This window comes from Mesoplodon densirostris, chromosome 9, assembly GCF_025265405.1.
Source record: "Mesoplodon densirostris isolate mMesDen1 chromosome 9, mMesDen1 primary haplotype, whole genome shotgun sequence".
NCBI classification, from domain to species: Eukaryota; Metazoa; Chordata; class Mammalia; order Artiodactyla; family Ziphiidae; genus Mesoplodon; species Mesoplodon densirostris.
The window spans coordinates 37,770,241-37,792,312 of record NC_082669.1 but is presented as its reverse complement, the minus strand read 5'-3'; the positions used below and the strand labels follow the sequence as shown (position 1 = coordinate 37,792,312).

Genomic DNA, 22,072 nt, shown 5'->3' with positions numbered 1-22,072 from the left:
ACTGGCTCTTTTTTACTCAACATAATTTATTGAGGTGGTTGTGTATATCAATAGCTAGTTCTTTATCACTGAGTGGTATACCGTACTACATGGATGTACCACAGTTTATCCATTCGCCCAATGAAAGATTTCTGGGTTGTTGCAGCTTGGGCTATTATGAGTAAAGCTGCTCTGAACATTAATGTACAGGTTTTTATGTGAACATAAGTTTCCATTTTTCTGGGACAAATGCCCATGAGTACAACTGCTTGGTTGCATTGTAATTGCATGTTTAGTTTTACAAGAAACTGCCAAACTGTTTTCCAGAATGACAGTACCATTTCCACCAGCAGTGTATGAGTGATTCAGTTTCTCTACATCTTCACCTACATCTGACGTCACTTTTTAAAATAAATTTATTTATTCTACTTTTGGCTGCATCGGGTCTTCGTTGATGCGTGTGGGCTTTCTCTAGTTGGGGCGAGCAGGGGCTACTCTTCGTTGTGGTGGTCGGGCTTCTCATTGCGGTGGCTTCTCTTGCTGCAGAGCACAGGCTCTAGGCACGTGAGCTTCAGCAGTTGTGGTGCAGGGGCTCAGTAGTTGTGGCTCGTGGGCTTAGTTGCTCTGTGGCATATGGGATCTTCCAGGACCAGGGCTTGAACCCATGGCCCCTGCATTGGCAGGCGGATTCCTAACCACTGAGCCACCAGGGAAGCCCCTGATGTCAGTATTTTTAATTTTAGTCTTTCTGATAGGTATGCAGTGATATCTCATTGTGGTTTTAATGTGCGTTTACTCACTGGCTAATGATATTGAACATCTTTTCATGTGTTACTTTGTCTTCTGTACATCCTCATCTGTGAAATGTCTGGTCAGGTCTTTTACCTGGATTATTTGATTTTTTAACACTGAGTTTTGAAAATCCTTTATATGTTCTAGATATTATTTCTTTTTTGGAAATGTGGTTTGCAAATATTTTTCTCCCTGTAATGTGCCTTTTTACCCTCTTCACATGGTATTTCACAGAGCAAAATTTTTTAATTTTAATGAGGTCCAGCTTATCAATTTCTCCCGTTATAGATTATGGTTTTGGTGTTAAGTCTAAGAATTCTTACCTACCTAGAACCTGAAGATTTTGCCTATGTTTTTTACTTTTTTACAGTGCCACGTGTTGAAAGGCTATCTTTTCTCCATTGGATTATATTTGCAAAAATCAGTAGGGCATATCTGTGAGTCTATTTCTGGGTTCTAGAGTCTGTTCTATGGGCCTATGCGTCTATTCCTTGTCACTCGCCTTTTAAGTTTGTATTTTTCCTTGATTTTTGACATTTATTTTTTAAATTTATTTTTATTTGTTTATTTATTTATTGGCTGTGCTGGGTCTTTGTTGCTGTGCACGGGCTTTCTCTAGTTGCGGCGAGCGGGGACTACTCTTCGTTGCAGTGCCCAGGCTTCTCATTGTGGTGGCTTCTCTTGTTGCGGAGCACGGGCTCTAGAACACGGGGGCTTCAGTAGATGCAGCACACGGGCTCTAGAGCACAGGCTCAGTAGTTGTGGCGCACGGGCTTAGCTGCTCTGCAGCATGTGATATCTTCCTGGACCAGGGCTCAAACCCGTGTCCCCTGCATTGGCAGGTGGATTCTTAACCACTGAGCCACCAGGGAAGCCCAGACTTTTAACATTTAAAATCAAAGGAGAAATCTGTGTTTGGATTATGTTTCTGGAAACACCGACATTCACTCAGGATCTGAGGAAGAGGAAGACGTCGGAAGAGTAGAAAAAACTGATCCTGGGACTCAAAGATGCCAGTCTTCATTTCTACTTGATTACAGATAACTCTGAGTGAATCGTATCACTTCTCTAGGCCTGAATTTCTTCGTCTATAAATGAAAGGATTTGAACGAACTACTCTTAGTTCTTTCTATATAGAACATTCTACCATTCCATGATTCAACATTCAACTGAATTTCCAATTATAATAAACATTTATTGATAAACATAGATTTCCTGCCCTCACTTTGTTCCTCTTTCAAAACAGATACTATCTCACAGTATCACAGGACATGTGTTTTTTTGCCTGATGTGAAGGCCCAGAGAAGAAACATGGCCTGAAATCCCACAGCCTGTTTCGTAGTGGGTTCTGTAACTTCCAGCTCAATGTTCCTTCCCACTCCATCTGCCTCCATTATAAGAAGGGAATTACATGCTTCCCCTTCCTCCTACCAACAAAGAGGAATAGAAGGCAGAGGCTAGTGGCATCCATTCAGTACGGCTTCTCTGAGTACCTTCTAAATACCACCCCTCATAGGAGGCCTCTTTCAGAATGTAAGAGAAAAGGCAGTGTTCCTGGCTCTGAGTCCATAGCCAGACCAAACTGCAAGGCCATATGACTAGATGAGACAACAGTTGATAACAGTGTATGATTCGGGGCTGGCAAGGGTTATAGACAGTGGAGCTCTTGCCTGTGAGTAACAGATACTCAAAGAGGTTGAGTCAGACATTTATTGTCTCAATCCACCCAAAGGTAGACAAGGCTGGAGGAAGAGCTCAACAACATCGTCAAGGCCTCTTTCTTTTCATGCATCTGTTCGGACACCCTTGGTGTGCTGGCCCGCTTCCTCAGATTTTTTCCCTCATGGTTAACTATGGCTGTCACAGCCCAGGCGTCACATCATTACACCACTGTCTCCAAAATCAATTCTCAGGAGGAAAAAATGGAGATTTTTTCCACTTCATTATTATTTTTTTTAATGATGGAGAAAAATGTTTCCCAGAAGCCTCCAGCAGATTTACACTCAGCTCCCGTCGGCCAGGACCTAATCATCAGTTCCTGCCCAAACTGTAAGGAAAGCTAGGAAAGTGATCCTCTAGAATTTTGAATCATTATGGTAAAAACTCTGCAACAAGAGAAAGAGGACAGGTGCAGGCAGGAACTGTCTGCTACAGTCCTCAAAGAAAGGACAGACAATGTGACCACCAGACTTATCAGGAAAGGCAAAAAGACAGACATCAAGATTGGAAAGAAGTTTAAAAGAACTGGAATACTATAAACCCTGGAGCAACCACTAAAACAAAGGTATAGCTAATAAGCCAATAATGCAGATAAAATGGAATCCAAAAATAATCCCAATAAGTATAAGAAAAGAAGAAAAAAGGAATAAAGAACAGAATGGATAAATAGAAAACATATAGTAGACAAATCCCACAATATTGATAATTACATTAAATGTAAATTACCTAAACACTCCAAATAAAGAGTAAAAATTATTAGACTAGGTTTTTTTAAAAAAACAACAATATAAAAAAAGCAAAAAAAAAAAAGAAAAAAAGAAAAATTTGTAAAACACAAAAAAATAAAAAAATAAAAAACAACAATATGCTGTCTACAAGAAACCCACTTCAAATATAAAAATAGTTATAGGTTAAAAGTAAAAGGATGGGGACTTCCCTGGTGGCGCAGTGGTTAAGAACCCTCCTGCCAATGGAGGGTACATGGATTTGATCCCTGGTCTGGCAAGATCCACATGCCACAGAGCAACTAAGCCGGTGCACCACAACTGCTGAGCCTGTGCTCTAGAGCTCGTGAGCCACAACTACTGAGCCCGTGTGCCACAACTACTGAAGCCCATGTACCTAGGGCCTGTGCTTCGCAGCAAGAGAAGCCACCACAATGAGAAGCCTGCACACCACAATGAAGAGTAGTCTCCACTCGCCACAAGTAGAGAAAGCCCGTGTGCAGCAATGAAGACCCAAGACAGCCAAAAATAAATATTAATTAATTAATTAAAAAAATTTTTCTAATATGCAAAAAAAAATAAAAGGATGGAAAAAGATGTACCAGTTAAACACTAAGCACTAATATCAAAGTATTCTTCAGAACAAGGAATATTACCAAAGAAAAAAAAGTGAATTCCTAATGTTAAAAGGGTCAATTTATCAAGAGGACTTAACAATTTAAAATAGAGCTTCAAAATACATAAAGCAAATAATGCCAACTGAAAGACAAAGTTGGCAAATTGGCACATCCATAATTATAGTTGAAGATTTCAACATTCCTCTTTCAGTAACGAAATAACAAGCACACAGAAAATCAACAGGAACAGAGAAGTTGCCAAAGACAATACCAACCAGCTTGACATAAGTGACATTAAAAAAACACAATACCCCACAAGCTACACAACTGTATATGGAACGTTCACCAAGACAGACCATGTGCTGGGCCATAAAAACATTCGTTCAGCAATGGGCCCTCCAGTACTGGTACACGTCTCCTGGAACCTTGGAGGCATTCCTCAGCCTGGCACTCCTTGAGCCAAGTAAACCATTCAGAATGGAAAAAGATGAAAAACTGCTCTGAAGATCATTGGCATCAGTGTCTTTCCTAATGATAGTGTATCAAATCCAAATATTCAGACGACATGTTCTGAGAAACCAAATGATGTCAAAGAAATACTGACATTCAAAATTTTTCCTTGGGGCCTCCCTGGTGGCGCAGTGGTTGAGAGTCCGCCTGCCGATGCAGGGGATACGGGTTCGTGCCCCGGTCCGGGAGGATCCCATATGCCGCGGAGCGGCTGGGCCCGTGGGCTATGGCCGCTGAGCCTGCGCGTCCGGAGCCTGTGCTCCGCAACGGGAGAGGCCACAAAAGTGAGAGGCCCGCATACCGCAAAAAAAAAAAAAAAAAAAAATTTTTCCTTGATTCACTTAAAGTACGTAAAGAGAAAGGGTCTGAGTACTTGTAGTCAAGGTATTTCCAGTATGCATTTTTTAAAAAAGCACTTTCTATCTGCTTCACATGTTGGAAATATTATGTATGTGCTTTCCAATCTTATGAAGTGAAAAGTTGCTCTAACCATTGTTAGATAATGCTAAATGAGAGATGAGGTAGACAACATAATTTTTTTTCAAATATTGTTATAGGCGTTCATGATGTGCTGAGCAATGAAAGACCTTCTGGTTATATGCGGGAGCACAGGCAGTTAAATGGCTGGTCATCAGATGAAAATGACTGGAATGAAAAACTCTATCCAGTGTGGAAGAGGGGAGACTCGAGGTGGAAAAACTCTTGGAAAGGTAAATCAAAAGACTCAACCAAAACAACTGTAATTTCTTTTGTTTTTTTAATTTCAAGTGTACAACATAGTGATTCAATTTTTTTAACTGAAGTATAGTTAATTTACAATGCTGTGTTAATTTCTGCTTGCAGCCAAGTGATTCTGATATATATATTTGTATATGTTCATATGTATATATATGATGACACACATTCTTTTTTCTAATATTCTTTTCCATTATGGTTTATCTCAGGATATTGAATATAGTTCTATAGTTCCCTGTGCTATACAGTAGGACCTTGTTGTTTATCCATTCTATATGTAACAGTTTGCATCTGCCGACCCCAAACTCCCAGTCCATCCCTCCCCACCTCTCCTCCCCCTTGGCAATAACAAGTCCGTTCTATATGTCTGTGAGTCTCTTTCTGTTTCGTAGATATGTTCGTGTCATATTTTAAATTCCACACATAAGAGCTATCATATGGTATTTGTCTTTCTCCTTCTGACTTACTTCACTTAGTATGATAATCTGTAGGTCCATCCATGTTGCTGCAAATGGCATTATTTCATTCTTTTTTATGGCTGAGTAGTATAGTCTATTGTATATATGTACTACATCTTCTTTATCCATGCATCTGTTGATGGACATTTAGGTTGTTCCATGTGTTGGCTACTGTGAACAGTGCTGCTGTGAACATAGGGGTTCATGTATCTTTTTGAATTATAATTTTGTCTGGCTATAGTCCCAGGAGTGGGATTGCTGGGTCATGTGGTAATTCTATTTTTAGTTTTTTGAGGAACTTCCGTACTGTTTTCCATAGTAACTGTACCAATTTACATTCCCACTAACAGTGTAAGAGGGTTCCCTTTCCTCCACACCCTCTCCAGCATTTATTATTTCTGGACTTTTTGTTGATGTCCATTCTGACTGGTGTGAGTTGATACCTCATGGTAGTTTTTTTTTTTTTTTTTTTTTTTTTTTTTTTCGCTGTACGCGGGCCTCTTGCTGTTGTGGCCTCTCCCGTTGCGGAGCACAGGCTCCGGACGCTCATGCTCAGCGGCCATGGCTCACGGGCCCAGCCGCTCCGCAGCACGTGGGATCTTCCCGGATCAGGGCACGAACCCGTGTCCCCTGCATCGGCAGGCGGACTCTCAACCACTGCACCACCAGGGAAGCCCCTCATGGTAGTTTTGATTTGCATTTCTCTAATAATTAGCAATATTGAGCATCTTTTCATGTTCCTATTGGCCATCTGTATGTCATCTTTGGAGAAATGTCTATTTAGGTCTGCCCATTTTCCTATTGGGTTGTTTGATTTTTGTTGTTGAGTTGTATGAGCTGTTTGTATATTCTGGAAATTAATCCCTTATCAGTCACATTGTTTGCAAATATTTTCTCCCATTCCGCAGGCTGTCTTCTAATTTTGTTTATGGTTTCCTTTGCTGTGCAAAAGCTTGTAAGTTTGATTAGGTCCCATCTGCCAAACAGCTGTAATTTCTTTTTTTTTTTTTTTTCTTTTTGCGGTATGCGGGCCTCTCACTGTCGTGGCCTCTCCCGTTGCGGAGCGCAGGCCCAGCGGCCATGGCTCATGGGCCCAGCCGCTCCGCGGCATATGGGATCCTCCCAGATCGGGGCACGAACCCGTATCCTCTGCATCGGCAGGCGGACTCTCAACCACTGCGCCACCAGGGAGGCCCCTGTAATTTCTTATTTCATTTAGCTTTGTAGATTGCAGACTCTGAGATCACAGGGCTCATGGTGCTTCCATGAATGACAGTACACTAGTTACCAAGTGGGAGGCACCTGGATTTGGCAATCTTTCCTTTATCGCAACAATATCACTTTCTAAACTCCTCTCCCCCACCACACGCACAGTAAAACCACCTTAGAAATTTACAATTGGTGCCTCTTGGAAGATTTTGAAGAGCAAGCAGTTTTGGCCTCAAACTTAAGTAACTGATGTGGGAATGGTCATCTTCAGAAGTTTTGAGACTCCAGGGCACTTTGACCATCTCGAAAGTGTGGTTTGTCAGAAAGTTAATATCTTTCTGTTCACATCAAAAGCCAATGAATCCTTCAGTCATTGGTTTTGAAATTGAAAGTTGCAAACCTTTAATACCTGTCTCCTCAATCCAATTAAATAGATTTTTAATTATTTTAAGGAAATGTTCTTTCTGTGCTTAGAGAATTCTTCAGTTGGTCTGACTTTTTAAGTTTGTCTTCTGGAATATTGTACTCTGACAGCAAAAGTGAAGAATCCTGCAACTAGTTTGTAAAGAGGCGTAAGGATCCTCTGGTCCTTATTTGTAGATTTAACTTTACTTTTTTTGTTTATCAGTGAAAGGGAAAAGAGGTGTTTGATTGAGCTCCACTTTTCTATGCCCTAGGAGGCCGTGTGCAGGCACTTCTGACCAGTGATGGACCAGCCCTGGTGGGCTCAACTATAACATTCGCAGTGAACCTGGTATTCCCCAGATGCCAACAGGAAGATGCCAGTGGCAACATAGTCTATGAGAAGAACTGCAGAAATGGTAAGGAATGTTAGTCACATTACAGGAACATGCTAGTTCTCCTAACTACTGGAGACCCTCCTCATAAACCTTAATGCTCACAGGTACTTCTATAAATGCAAGATGCTGCAGTTGTCCCTTGTCACCCCCTCCTCAAGTTGGATGACAGGGAATGTGAATATGTCCCTCCATCAACATCAGCCAAATCCATTTCGTCCAACTGGTGTCTCTCCGCTACTTGGAACTCTCCTCAGGTCTACACTGTCAGGCTTGGCCTTTTTTTTTTTTTTTTGGCAGCCTTTTGCTGCATGTGGGATCTTAGTTCCCTGACCAGACATCGAACCCATGCCCCCCTGCATTGGGAGCTCGGAGTCTTAACCACTGGACCGCCAGGGAAGTCCCTGGGCTTCGCCTTTTCTTAGTGCCCAGTTGATTGGACAGAGAATACCTTGTTGATTCTCAGATTTTGGTTTTATTACTTGGACGACTTCTGGCTACTCAAAGAATAGTCAATTTGTCAGATCTTTGTTAATCAGATAGGTTTCTGCTCACAAGAATTCCTTAAATTGTGTGCCTAGCACAAATGCTAAGATGTGTCTGTTTTGGTTTTGCTTTGCTCTTAGTTAAAGCAGATAAGCTCTTTGCCCATGTTAAAGAGCACAAATGATTACAAATCCATCAGGAGGGATTATCGTGTTAGAACTGTACAGCCTTAAAAACTCAGGTAATTACTGAGATTCCTCAGTCAGTAACAAGGCTAATAAGTGCAGTTATGATCTGATTTTATTACTTAGAACTTCTGTGAAGCAGTTGATGTGTTTATTTCTTATTAATTCATCATCTTCCTATGAAGAAAACAATGAATTCTGTGTAGAAAGAGTTTGATAATTAAAAAGTGTTGTTTATAATCGTCTGTAGCATTTTTTCTTTCCTTCTGAAAAAGTTAATTCTTATGAATGTTTCAAATGACAATCTAACCCTCTGAGCCCTTTTATATGAAAGAGTCCTTGTGACTTATGAAAAGTTATATAAAGTATATATCACCACTAGAAGAAACTAGAATTTTTGAAGAAATGACTAATTCCAGGTGTAGGACAGGGAAAGTACCACGTGAACCAGGGACATCTTGTTGTCCCAGAAAACAAGGGTGTAATGGGGACATGTCACAGGGACACAGAAGGCAGCTTGAGGGGCTCCTACTGGCCATGTTTGGGACAATTTAAGAATAAAAAAAATAATGGCTGTAGTAGATTGATAAATAAAAAGGCTCTTCATCAATGTCAGTGACATAAAAAAAAACAAGAGGGTGAGGGGATTGTTCTAGATGAAAAAATATTGATCATGACTTGTTTAAAATGGAAAACTGATGTTTTCCAAAACATACAGAAAAGTAGAAAGCAGGTACTTCGAGATTCAACAAATTTAACATTTTTTTCCTGTTTCCATCTATCTATCTATCTACCTATCTATGTATCTATCATCTATCTATCTATATTTCTAGGTATATTTCTTTTTTTTTGCTGAATCATTTGAAGAAACAAAATAGCCAAATGTATGATGTGACCCTTGACTAGACTGTGGTAGGCGTGGCGATGACGTGGTTACATAGGAGAATGTCCTTATTCTTTGGAGATGTGTGCTGAAATCTTTAGGAGAGGAGAGTCATGATGTCAAATGAATCAGGGGAAAAAAGATACAGATAGAGTGTATCAAAGTAAAAAGCTACAGCATCGCTCAGTTTGGTTTGAATATGCTTGTGATTTGGAGATCCAATATGAAGATAAACATGTTAAGTGATAGCTCTAAATTTCCTGAAAAATTGCTTTATATAAAACTCATTGAAATATAACATGTAGGCAGAAAAATGCACAGGTTGTAAAGATACCATTAGATGAACTCCAAATATTAGGGTTTTAGTTGTCCAACCATATTTAAATGAGTTATGAAAAATATGAAAATGTGTTTAATTCAATGAAGAGCATTGAGTATTCTGAGTCAATCATGGCGTGTTCCTTTCTCTCTTTAGATACTGGTCCATCTCCTGACCCATATGTTTACAACTGGACAGCATGGACAGAAGACAGTGACTGGGGAAATGGCACCAGACAAGGCCATCACGGGAAGCCTTTCCCTCACCCCGCAAAATGGAATTTCGTCTATGTGTTCCACACACTTGGTTGGACTTTTACAAACCCCCTTAGCTTCTTCTTTACCTTTCCTTCAAATTTTAAATTTTTTCTCTTTCCGTATTCTATAATTGAGAATTACAACACTGGGAGTTTAACAACAGTTACTCTTTTAACTTTCCTTGAGTGGAGGGTGAGGGATAAAAGTTAAATCTTGGTTAGCCTTGCCATATCTCCAGGACATCAAATAATTAAAATGAGAAAAAGACAGGTTCAGCTTTCATTTTTTAAGACAAAGCTACTCAATTTTTTTCCATCTAAAACAGTAATAAGAAAAATAATATTTATTTATTTGCATCGCACACGGATGTGCATTTGTTGATTTATTATTTAATTTTTTTATGTTTTTAAAAGAATGTTAAGAATTTAACTTATGCTCTTTGTAGGAAATTTGGAAAATGCAGAAAAACGCAAATGAAAACTCAGTCATCATAATTCATACCAGATATTATCATTGTTAACATGATGGTGTTTTCTCTACTAGTATTTCTTTCTTTCTTTTTTCTTAGTATTTCTTGATTAAGATCATAAAATATATACATTTTGATCAATATCATGAGCATTGACTAAAATTCTTGCACGGCTTGTGGGATCTTAGTTCCTTGACCAGGTATCAAACCCAGGCCCCAGCAGTGAAAGCACCGAGTCCTAACCACTGGACCGCATGGGAGTTCTCTAAACTTTTTTATATACATTATTTTAATGATTGCATAATATTCTATTGAGTAAAAGTAAAATAATCTAACTACTCTTCTTCTTTGACATAGCCTACCCTCTTTTTTTTTAACCCCAAATGGTATCCACTTTGCTTTACTATTAGTGAAGTGATTTTTTTTTAAGGAGGACTAAATTTAGGTTATTATTAGCAAAGCTGCTAAATTCTTAGTTAAAAATCTTACCAGGTGCCACCTGGCTCTGAGTATTGCAAATCTGCTACCAATCATGCAGACTCCAAATTTCTAAATGTTTGGTCTGTCTTCATGAATTATAGACAGCTTCTCTTTCTTCAGTTAACTTATTTATAAATCAAAATAACATATTAATAATACATGGTCCAGTTGAACCGAGTACAAAATATATAACAAATACTATGCTCGTCTATTTAAATCAGCTGATTTAAAGCCGACTTTTTTCAGTCCCTTCATGGCCCTGTCAGTTAATTCCCCAAGTGTCATGCTTTCTTTGACCTGACAGTTTGCATGGAGTCACTTAGGCTCACTAACACTCCAGATTCTGTGTAGTCTAGTTAACATCCATTAACTTAACTAGTTAAGATGTCTTTGGGCTTCCCTGGTGGTACAGTGGTTGAGTGTCCGCCTGCCGATGCAGGGGACACGGGTTCGTGCTCCGGTCTGGGAAAATCCCACATGCCGCAGAGCAGCTGGGCCCGTGAGCCATGGCCGCTGAGCCTGCGCGTCCGGAGACTGTGCTCCGCAGTGGGAGAGGCCACAACAGTGAGAGGCCCGCATACCGCCAAAAAAAATGTCTTTATTTAACATCAGTTTCCAGCCCAGAAAACTGCTGTTTTCCTAACAAGACGGTTTTGAATTTCCATCTTCTGCTGAGGTCTCAGAGTTAACTAATATTTTTCCTCAGCTAAGTGCTGCCTCTGTGGTCGGTGCCAGAACTAACATTTCCTCACGTATCACTAATTCCAAGAGACACCTCTTCCCCCTATAACCTCTAACAGAACTGCCTCTTCATTTCAAGGTAAAGGGGGATCGCAAGCCTTTCCTGACACTTTATTTTTTATTTTTTGGGCTGCAACTCGCGGCGTGTGGGATCTTAGTTCCCTGACCAGGGATCGAACCCGTGGCCCCTGCAGTGGAAGCACAGAGTCTTAACCACTGGACCGGCAGAAAAGTCCTCCCTTTCCTGACACTTTTGACCATGTGATGAACATGGGTCTTTAAACATCTCCATCTCACAAGCATCCATCTTACAATACTTGTTGTTTCAATGACACATCTGTGCCAGGTGCCTCAAAAGGATTAGAAAAATCCTTGAGCCCTGAAGGAGAGGAATTACTTTCACTAGCTAGCCAGTGGCAGTTAGATTTAGGTTAGAGCTGGAAAAAGAAAAAGAAGGACTCAAGGGCCCTAGAAATGTTAATGGAAGTACCCCGTTCCTTTTTATACCCACAATACCCTGTTTCTTTTTCATCACTTACTGCATTTTTATAAACAAATACTACTAGAAGGTGGAGGATTCTAGTTCCCTAAAAGAAAAAAAAAGTTACTTAACAATATAGCTGAACTACTAATATTGTTACAAAAATAAGGTAGATTTTTGGATATATTTTTAACTCCCTTGGACACCTACATTAAATGTATTTTCTGTGGGAAACATGTATTTCAAGTGCCAGATCACTTCCTTATAAAAATTATTTATTTGTAAACTAAGGACTAATGGCATTATCCCACTAAACAGCTCTTTTCATTTTAACCAACTATATACAATTACACTTATGTTTGTGAGATTGTTTTATAAGGTTTTATATAAAAATGAGCACCACCTTCTTTTCTGAAGGAGCCAGGACTGCATCTCCATCCTGTTTTTCCTTTCCCAGAACTATCTCTAAATGGCAGTTGTTATGCTTTAAGAAACATCAACTTTCTATAATGATCATATAATGTAGCCAATAACTAAACATTTCCATCCTCTCAAAGGTCAATATTTCCAGAAATCGGGACAGTGTTCAGTGAGAGTTTCTATAAACACAGCCAGTGTGACTCTTGGCCCTCAAATCATGGAAGTAACCGTCTATAGAAGACACCGACGGACATACGTTCCCATAGCAAAAGTGAAAGATGTGTATGTGGTAACAGGTGAGTGGAATGAACTCTAAATTAACTGAGCATGAGGCACTTAGTTTTGGTGATGTTAGTGGGTTAGAAAGAATTAGAGCCAAGTATTCTGGGTTAGGTTAAATGTCATCTGGACTCCTTCTCAACCTTATATATTTAATAATGTATTCCATCTATGTTTTCCAGAATAACCTGAGAAAACTCTAGAAAACTTGTATAAGAAAAGGGAAAATGATGCTGAATTATCCCTAATTTTAATTTCTAAATTAAAAACATTAAAGTCATCCACTTAAAGTCAAGCAATGGTGATTTCCTTTCTTTCTTTCTTTCTTTTCTTTCTTTCTTTTTTTTTTTTTTTTTTTTGGATATATCTTTTAGATCAGATTCCTGTATTTGTGACTATGTCCCAGAAGAACAATCGAAATTCATCTGATGAAACCTTCCTCAAGGACCTCCCCATTACGTTCGATGTCCTGATTCATGATCCCAGCCACTTCCTCAATGAATCTTCCATTTCCTACAAGTGGAACTTTGGGGATAATACCGGTCTGTTTGTTTCCAACAATCACACTTTGAACCACACCTATGTTCTCAATGGAACCTTCAGTCTCAACCTCACTGTGCAAGCTACAGTGCCTGGACCTTGTCCTTCACCTTCACCCAGACCTCCAAAAACCACCCCTTCTTCGGGTAAGTGTTTTCCAGGTCATTTTTGTTGCCAGGGTTCCTTAACACCTAGAAAAAAAATTCATCTGTGTTGTATAATTGGATCCTTAGTTAAAGAGACTGTGTAAAGACTCTGCAATGATTCCATTTTCTACCTGTTGATTTCCTTTAGCTACTTTATCACCATTTTTAGTTGTTAGAGTTTGGAAGAAAGGAGAACGTGTTTAAAGTCACTTGGTGACCTGTATACAGCTCCTTGACCTTCCTAATTCTCACTGGCCCTTGTTATGCGTACGGATGCTTTCCCCCTTCTAGCCTGTCACATTTCTGTTTGCCTCCCTTTTTTTTTTTAGTTAAGAAACACTGGGGCCTCCCTGGTGGCGCAGTGGTTAAGAGTCCGCCTGCCGATGCAGGGGATACGGGTTCGTGCCCCGGTCTGGGAGGATCCCATATGCCGCGGAGCGGCTGGGCCCGTGAGCCATGGCCGATAGGCCTGCGCATCCGGAGCCTGTGCTCCGCAACGGGAGAGGCCACAACAGTGAGAGGCCCGCATACCACAAAAAAGAAAAAAAAAAAAAAAAAAAAAAAAAGAAACACTGACCCCTTGTAAACATTCAGGCCATCCCACTGTCCTTCCTTCCCCTCCCACATTTCCTTCCCACTTCCATTCTCCTCCCCACCGTGCCCACATCCACCCCATGTCCCATGAAAACTCAGCCACCCTTAAATGTAGCTTACAGATAGGCTCGAAAAAGAATGCACCTTGAGAATATTTCTTGGTTGGCAGGCTGGAAAGATTCCAGACACTAAAATTATTCTAGATATAAGGCATAATTACTTAAATCCCACCTTCTAATAATAGTATATGAGGTCATTCAAGAAGTTCTTCAGAGTTTACTTTGTGAAGCATTAGCTTCCATCTGATTCTACACCCTACCCCACACCATTACTATCCTTCCCCACTCAGCCATGAGTACATCTTACCATCCTGGCATCCCGGGGATGGTAATAGACTGACATCCTCTCGCTGGACACTAGAGGGCACCATCACCAAGTCCGGACAGAACACTCGATGATGATGTCCAGACTTGTTGCAATTGGTTTTTTTACCCAAACCTGTTAGATATAAATAATAAACTGTTATTAATAAGTGTGTTATTAATAAAAATATCTTGCTAAGTCAAGCATATCTAAAACAAGACACTATAAGTTATTACCGATTTTGATTAATTCTTTCTTGGAATGTTTTAAATTATAAAATTAATGCATGTCCCTTAAAAAAAATTCAAATACAGAAATTTCAAATAAAAGTGAAAGTTCCTCTTCATGCTCTCCTCTTGAGAGTTAAACCCTGTTAAGGGTTGGTAGTGTTTCTTTCCGGATCTTTTTCTGTGTATTTACAAACATATTCTATAAATACATATAGGATTTGTGGTTTTGATTTTTAGGTAGATGGGTTCATGAAATATGTATGCTACAGTTTGCCTTTTTTCATTTAACAAACATCATAGACATCTTCCCATTATCAGTACATTTAAGTCTAACTCACTTTATTCAGTGGCTTATTTATTTAACCATTCTCTTACTGGTGGATAATTCAGTTAATCCTAATTCCAATTGTAAATATAACTGCATTGAACAACTCGAAACATATAGCTTTGTTCTGGTATTTCTATAGGAGAGTCTATTTATTTATCTACAGGAATTGGTCTTCCTGGGCTTCCCTGGTGGCACAGTGGTTGAGAGTCTGCCTGCCGATGCAGGGGACACGGGTTCGTGCCCCGGTCCAGGAAGATCCCACATGCCGTGGAGCGGCTGGGCCCGTGAGCCATGGCTGCTGAGCCTGCGCGTCCGGAGCCTGTGCTCCACAACAGGAGAGGCCACAACAGTGGGAGGCCCGCATACCACAAAAAAAAAAGAATTGATCTTCCTTACAAATAAGCAGACCAGGTGTAAAATTCAAAATAAATTACAGGTGCTTGTTACATCTGTCTAGAAATTCCTGAATGGTAAAAGTCTTAATGTTAGGTTATTTAATGTTAGTCTATCTTGAATTGCATTTTTATAAAGCTAGCTTATTTTTCTTAGAACGTATTTGTATCATAACATGCAAAAAATATATATTTTAAGTCAATGCAAGAGTATTTTTAATTTGTTATTATTTTCTATAGATGATACCATAAGCTATAAGGTAGCAATTTGTTAACTTTGTTGAATTAGTTAAATTTCATAGTGAAAGGAAGCTGCCTGGCTTTATCTAAAGGTGTTAGATCAACCATAATCAACCCCAAAATGCCTTAAAGCAACCGTGAGACTTAGGGAATGGAGGGATGGGAATACGTAATGGGCCCAAGGTGATGATAGGAGTCAGCCCATGACTTGAGAAAGGGGTTGGGGTACTTGTCCTCTGGAAGAGAGAACATTTTTCAGCTATGCAGAGCATATTAACAGGCTTGGATTATTGAGCACTGGATTATTATTTGACCAAAAATTATGTTGTCTCTGCTATAGTAAGTGGCTTCAAAGTAAGTACAGCTATTAAATAGAAACCAAATGCAACCAAAGGAGTGAGACCGAAGCAGAGCTGAAGTGGTGATTCAGGAAGATAATTACATTATAGGGCAGACAGGTATGCACTAGTTTTAAGCCACAGAATTCTCCTCCCTTAGCTAACCGTGCCATTGATCATTTCTGTGTACAAATCTAAAAAGAAAAACCTTTGTAAAACTGATGCTAATCAGTGTAATATCATATATAATATGTATATATCATATATATATCATATCATGTAGAACTTTTCAACTTTCCCAAAGAATCAAAGGATCTCACACCATTCTCTGAGTAACAGGGACATAAATAGTGAATTAAGTAGGACGCTTACCTTCTTCCCCATCTGTCTGTTAAGGTGTTAGTTTTTCTCCATTAGCCCTTTAATCATACCTTGACTTTATATGTATAGATATAGATTTGACATTGTACATACCTCTGCAAAACTCCACATGCATTTTTATAAGCATTCTACCAAAGATAAAATCATGGACATTTATTAGTCATTTTTTATGAGAAGTTTTATTTTAAAAGATGGCAGGGTCATCATTCCATGCTCTAACTTGACAGCTAAATTTCACCTGTCAAGACCTTCAAAAGGAGTTTTCTAGGCAAGAGCCAGCCATCTTTAATACCCTTCACAAACATATCTTTTGCTTCGGAGCCCATCAGTTAAATCTCAGAATAGGAAGAATGATTGCCCTGTAACTTCCACAGGACCACCGTGAAACTCAGGGGACACAGCCAACCCTGCCATAGCCAAGCCTGCTGATAAACCACAGCATCTGAATCTGGCATGGCATCAGAACCTTTCTGGGTTTTACCCAAACAACATTTCCCAAAGTGTGTGCCATGGAGCACTCGTTTCTAGAGATGCTCTGAGAACTGCTCTGCGAAGGTCCCTCTGAGCAAAGGAGCATCACAGGCACATTCATTCACCCACTAGAGGCTCTGAGGAGCCCTGGAAGAGTCTCCCAATTGGCTTCATACTTACATATCCCTATGTTAGAGATGCAGCTCTTATGAAGCTTTGATTCCCCCCAAACTGGGTCCATTTTCATGCCTTTGGAAATTTGAGACAGTAATGCTTTATTTTCAGTATTATATTTTCTTTCCAGTCTTTTTATCTTGTTAATGGAACACCAACACCTTAGAGGTTTTTAAATTGTAAGTAATAGGCTTCCCCGGTGGTGCAGTGGTTGAGAGTCCGCCTGCCGATGCAGGGGATATGGGTTTGTGCCCCGGTCCGGGAAGATCCCACATGCTGCAGAGTGGCTGGGCCTGTGAGCCATGGATGCTAAGCCTGCGCATCCTGAGCCTGTGCTCCACAACGGGAGAGGCCACAACAGTGAGAGGCCTGCAAAAAAAAAAAAAAATTGTAACTAATAGAGCATTAAATTCTTTGCTCTAATCACACTCAAAGGGTTATTTTTCAACAACATCTTGTATTCACTCCTTCCCCACACCTCTGCTCATCGTAGTGACTGTATGACTTCTAGAATGTCAACTTAGGAGCTATGAGACATTCAAACAGGGAAAGAATTGCATTTTTCCATGTTGTTTCCTTCTTATCATTTAAAATTATCCACCTTAACATTTAAAATTACATATCTTATTACATATCTATGTTATAGCACATCTGTATCTACCTAGATGTATAGAAGTACATATTGGGATAAGGAAATGGATATTAAGTACTTCCTATGTGGCAGACATGAGAAGCAAGTTTTATATACCTTATTTAAGTTTTATAGTTCAACTCTAGTAGGTCAGTAAGTATTGTCCCTATTTTACAGATGAGCAAATTGAGGAAAGAGAGGTTAAATGACATGCCCATGGTCTCAAACAGCTAAAAACAAGGGGCCTAGAATTTGAGCCCAGAATACCTTCCTCCAAAATTACAATATAATTTTATCTGTTGTAGCCTGCTTTATTTCATCATGATTGTTGTATTACACATTTTAATATGGCTTCCACCTTTCATATGCTATTTGTGCTTGAACAAGATACAGGATTATGTTTACTTACATAATTTAACAATTTTATAATGCCTTATAGCTCTCACATCTATGTGAATTGTTACACATTTAGTTCAAATTTCTGCAGCAATTTAATACTATAGAATTCTTGATATTTTTCTAAAGAGCAAGTAGACAAATGTTTAGATCTTTGGTAATATCATGTACATCTTTTACATTCTCAGCAAGTACCCTAAAATCTTGTTTTTCAGACTCTTCAGTACCTGCTGGTGACAATGCCCTGAAGCTGAGGGAGATTCCTGATAAAAACTGCCATATTAACAGATACGGCTACTTTAAAGCCACCATCACAATTGTAGGTAAGACCATGGAGGAAAGATGTTAGAATCCACCTTGGGTCACCCACTCCCTTACCTGACTCTGGAGGGGTGAGGATGGGGAGCAAGGGCACCCACTCTCTGTCCAAGGTGGTACCACATGTGCACAAGCAAAGATTCCACTAGTTTCTAGATTTCCACCTGCCTTTCCGGCCTTCCTTAGACATCCTGGTGGAAATGAGCCCTCTGTGAGGCCCACAGAGCAATGAGCCTGCCAGGGGGCCTGGACCTCCGACCCTGTGCAGCTCAGAAACCTGAATGAATGTGGCCTGAAGGAAGGCCAGTTGCAAATTCTCACAGCTCCCACTTTCTTCCTCTGGGTGATTTCACAAAGTCACACCTCCTGTGTGTAAGAAAGAGGGTTGAACAGGGCCACCACACCGGGCTGTGCGCTTGGGGCGCTGCTCACAGGTGCCCAACAGAGGAGACGGCTTGGGCTAAAACCCACCTGCTGGTCCAGGGGCTACAACTCCGCCTTCTGATGCAGGGGGTGTGGGTTCGATCCCTGGTCGGGGAGCTAAGATCCCACATGTCTCACGGCCAAAAAGCCAAAACATAAAATGAGCAATATTGTAACAAATTCAATGAAGACTTTAAAAATGGTCCACATTAAAAACAAACAAACAAATCAAAATAAATAAATAAACCCCAAGCTGTGCCTACTGGGGCTGAGCCACTTGGGCAGGAGAGACAGCAGCCGAGGCCTGAGCCTGGGCCTGCCCCCCTTCAAGGTCATCTCTCCCGGAAACACCTCCTCAAGTGGGTGCCGCCTCCTGACACACACACACAGGCTCCAGGACTAAAGATCAAGGTTGGGCTGAAGAGCTGTTCAGTTTTTTTTTTTTGTTTTTTTTTTTTGAGCTGTTCAGTTTGACTTTGAAAATGCTGCCTGGACATGTACCCAAAGCTCTGGGGCAGATTCCCGGGTCTGGGGTGGTGAGAAGCTGAGTCCATTTTGTTTGGCCTTCTGATTTGTTAAGAAGTGGTTTCGTTTGGTTTGTGTTGTATTTTGATGTGTTTTTCTGCGGGGCATTGTTCCATTAGAGGGAATTTTGGAGGTTAACATCATCCAGGTGACAGATGTCCTGATGCCCATGCCACAGCCTGACAACCCCCTGGTGGATTTCGTCGTGACCTGCCAAGGGAGGTGAGTACATTATCTCCAAGAAAGGGGCCAAGTGAGGACCCCAGGCTGAACAAAGGCCTTCATACCCCTCTCCCCTTTAAAGTTGATTTGGATTCTAGTTCCTCAGCAAGCCAGGATGAGGAAGGACCCTCCCAGGTGCTCTCAAGCATGCACTTGCTTTGAGTTGAGCAATGCTCATCACCTTTAACTGTTGAAGAAGAATTACTGATTGAACACTTACTGTGTCCTTAACATTTTACTTCTGTTTTCATGTCAAATCCTCACACAGTCGTATGAGCCTCCTCATTTACACCAGTGATAACAGTACCTCCCTAGGTGGCGGGTACCTGGCAGAGCAAGGTTCCTGGGTTGAGGTCTGGCTCAGAGCCTCTTAAGCTCCCTGAGGCTCCTCCAGAGTCAGGGGAGGCAATGTGGAAGCGCTGTGTCCTGGTGCTAAATAGTAGCAATGCCTGATCATCCTGTTTCGCTTTAAAACTTACAAAGCTCTTTCTAATGCATTATATAGTTTGATTTCCTAATGTTTGGTTATAACTATAGACAATAGACTGAATATAAACTAATTAATATATAAATACTGTATCAATTAAGCCATTAAATATGTGAATGACTTACTAATTTACATATAAGTCAATCAAGTAATTAAAATGTTTGTGTATGTGATATATAAATTAATCAAGAGAATGAGCTGGTATAAAAATGAGGCCTTATTTGATCAAAAAGGATAGCTCCAGGGAATCCCTGGTCAGGGAACTAAGATCCTGCAAGCCACGGGGTGCACCCCCAAAAAAAGGGGGGATAGCTCCAAAGCTCTCTGGATTGGGGAGAGAATGGGATGAGGATGACAGAAATAGAGAAAACCCTGACTGAAGAGGTGAAGCTGCTTCAAGAGGCCAGGGGCCAGGTGAGAAGAGAACATGAACTCATCTAATTTCCCATGCCCTCATCAGGCCCAGCTTCAGAGCCTGGTCTCTCCATCCAGGAAGTCTACTCAGAAGTGAGACAGTGGCTAAGACAGTCACGCATGGTAGCTCAGTGGTTACAGGGACAGCTGTCAAACCTCTTTTATTCAAGTCCCAACTCCACCTCTAACTGCTTTTTTAACCTGGGGCCAGCGATCTCCCCTCCCAGAGCTGGTTTGTCACCTGATGCATTAGGATAATATGACTTTCCTCATCAGGTCATTGAGAGGAATAGACAAGACTGTATCACTTATCAGAAATTCAGTGCCTTGCACACAGTAGATGCTGCATAAACAGCTCTGGTTGCTGCTGCTGTTGTTGTCGTATCTCTGCAGGAACCCACGCAGGGCCGACTGGCATTTAATACTACCTTTGCCTAACATCTAAGCCGTCTGCATCTTTGGGCATCTAGGGAGCCAAAAAGGAGAGGGAAGCTCCCAGCAGTCCCTTGCCTTGGGGGACATAATTTCTTCCTCCTCCAGCACGAGGGGCTCATCTTCCTGAGGATACAAAGGAAACAATGACTCACAACCAGTCTTGTTTAAGAGTAAATTAAGATCCCACATGCTGCGGAGCAACTAAGCCCGTGTGCCACAACTCCTGAGCCTGCGCTCTAGAGCCCGTGAACCACAACGACTGAGCCTGCGTGCCACAACTACTGAAGCCCATGTGCCTAGAGCCCGTGCTCCACAGCAAGAGAAGCCACCGCAATGAGAAGCCTGCGCACCACAACGAAGAGTAGCCCCCGCTCGCCACAATGAGAGGAAGCCCGCACAGAGCAACGAAGACCCAACGCAGCCAAAAATAAATAAATAATTAATTTAAAAAAAAATTTTTTTTTTTTTTTTTTTTTTTTTTTTTTGTTTTTTTTGCGGTATGCGGGCCTCTCACTGTTGTGGCCTCCCCCGTTGCGGAGCACAGGCTCCGGACGCGCAGGCTCCGGACGCGCAGGCTCAGCGGCCATGGCTCACGGGCCCAGCCGCTCCGCGGCATATGGGATCCTCCCAGACCGGGGCACGAACCCGTATCCCCTGCATCGGCAGGCGGACTCTCAACCACTTGCGCCACCAGGGAGGCCCTAAAAAAAAAATTTTTTTAAACATCCTTGCTTCTTTTTTAAAAAAAATTTTTTATTTATTTATTTATTTATTTATTGGCTGTGTTGGGTCTTCGTTTCTGTGCGTGGGCTTTCTCTAGTTGCGCCGAGCAGGGGCCACTCCTCATCGCGGTGCGGGGGCCTCTCACTGTCGTGGCCTCTCTCATTGCGGAGCACAAGCTCCAGATGCACAGGCTCAGTAGTTGTGGCTCATGGGCCTAGTTGCTCCACAGCATGTGGGACCTTCCCAGACCAGGGCTCGAACCCGTGTCCCCTGCATTGGCAGGCAGATTCTCAACCACTGCGCCACCAGGGAAGCCCTAAAAAAATTTTTTAAGAGTAAATTATATGTGACAATTTCATGTCATATGGTTTGAATAAGAATAAGTAGGATTCCATTTTATAGAAATGTAGTGATTTTTCTTTCTACACTGATGTCATATTCCTCTCTCTGTCTCTCTCCGTGTCATTCGTGCCCTCAGCATCCCCACAGAGGTCTGTACTGTCATCTCCGACCCCACCTGCCAGGTCACTCAGAACACAGTCTGCGACCCTGTGGACATGGACCTGGGCGACATGTGCTTGCTGACCGTGAGAAGAGCCTTTGGTGGGTCTGGGACATACTGTATGAACGTCACTCTGGGTGATGATGCAAGCCTGGCCCTCACGAGCACCCTCGTCTCTATCCCTGGAAGAGGTAAGTTTTGTTTTATGGTTGTATGAACATTTCATGTTGGAGATAAAGTGTGTATCCAATACCAAAG

At 41.2% G+C, this 22,072-nt stretch overlaps 1 protein-coding gene across 1 annotated transcript in view; it reads left to right on the top strand.

The window, feature by feature from the left end:
* GPNMB (glycoprotein nmb) overlaps nucleotides 1–22,072 on the top strand; it is a 30,079-nt gene that overhangs the window by 2,966 nt on the left and 5,041 nt on the right. The window contains exons 2-9 of the mRNA XM_060108555.1: nucleotides 4,900–5,052; nucleotides 7,422–7,565; nucleotides 9,571–9,720; nucleotides 12,400–12,558; nucleotides 12,916–13,227; nucleotides 17,981–18,088; nucleotides 19,151–19,253; nucleotides 21,791–22,005. Coding sequence (XP_059964538.1) covers nucleotides 4,900–5,052; nucleotides 7,422–7,565; nucleotides 9,571–9,720; nucleotides 12,400–12,558; nucleotides 12,916–13,227; nucleotides 17,981–18,088; nucleotides 19,151–19,253; nucleotides 21,791–22,005 — 1,344 coding nt within the window. The remainder of the gene's footprint in view (nucleotides 1–4,899; nucleotides 5,053–7,421; nucleotides 7,566–9,570; nucleotides 9,721–12,399; nucleotides 12,559–12,915; nucleotides 13,228–17,980; nucleotides 18,089–19,150; nucleotides 19,254–21,790; nucleotides 22,006–22,072) is intronic.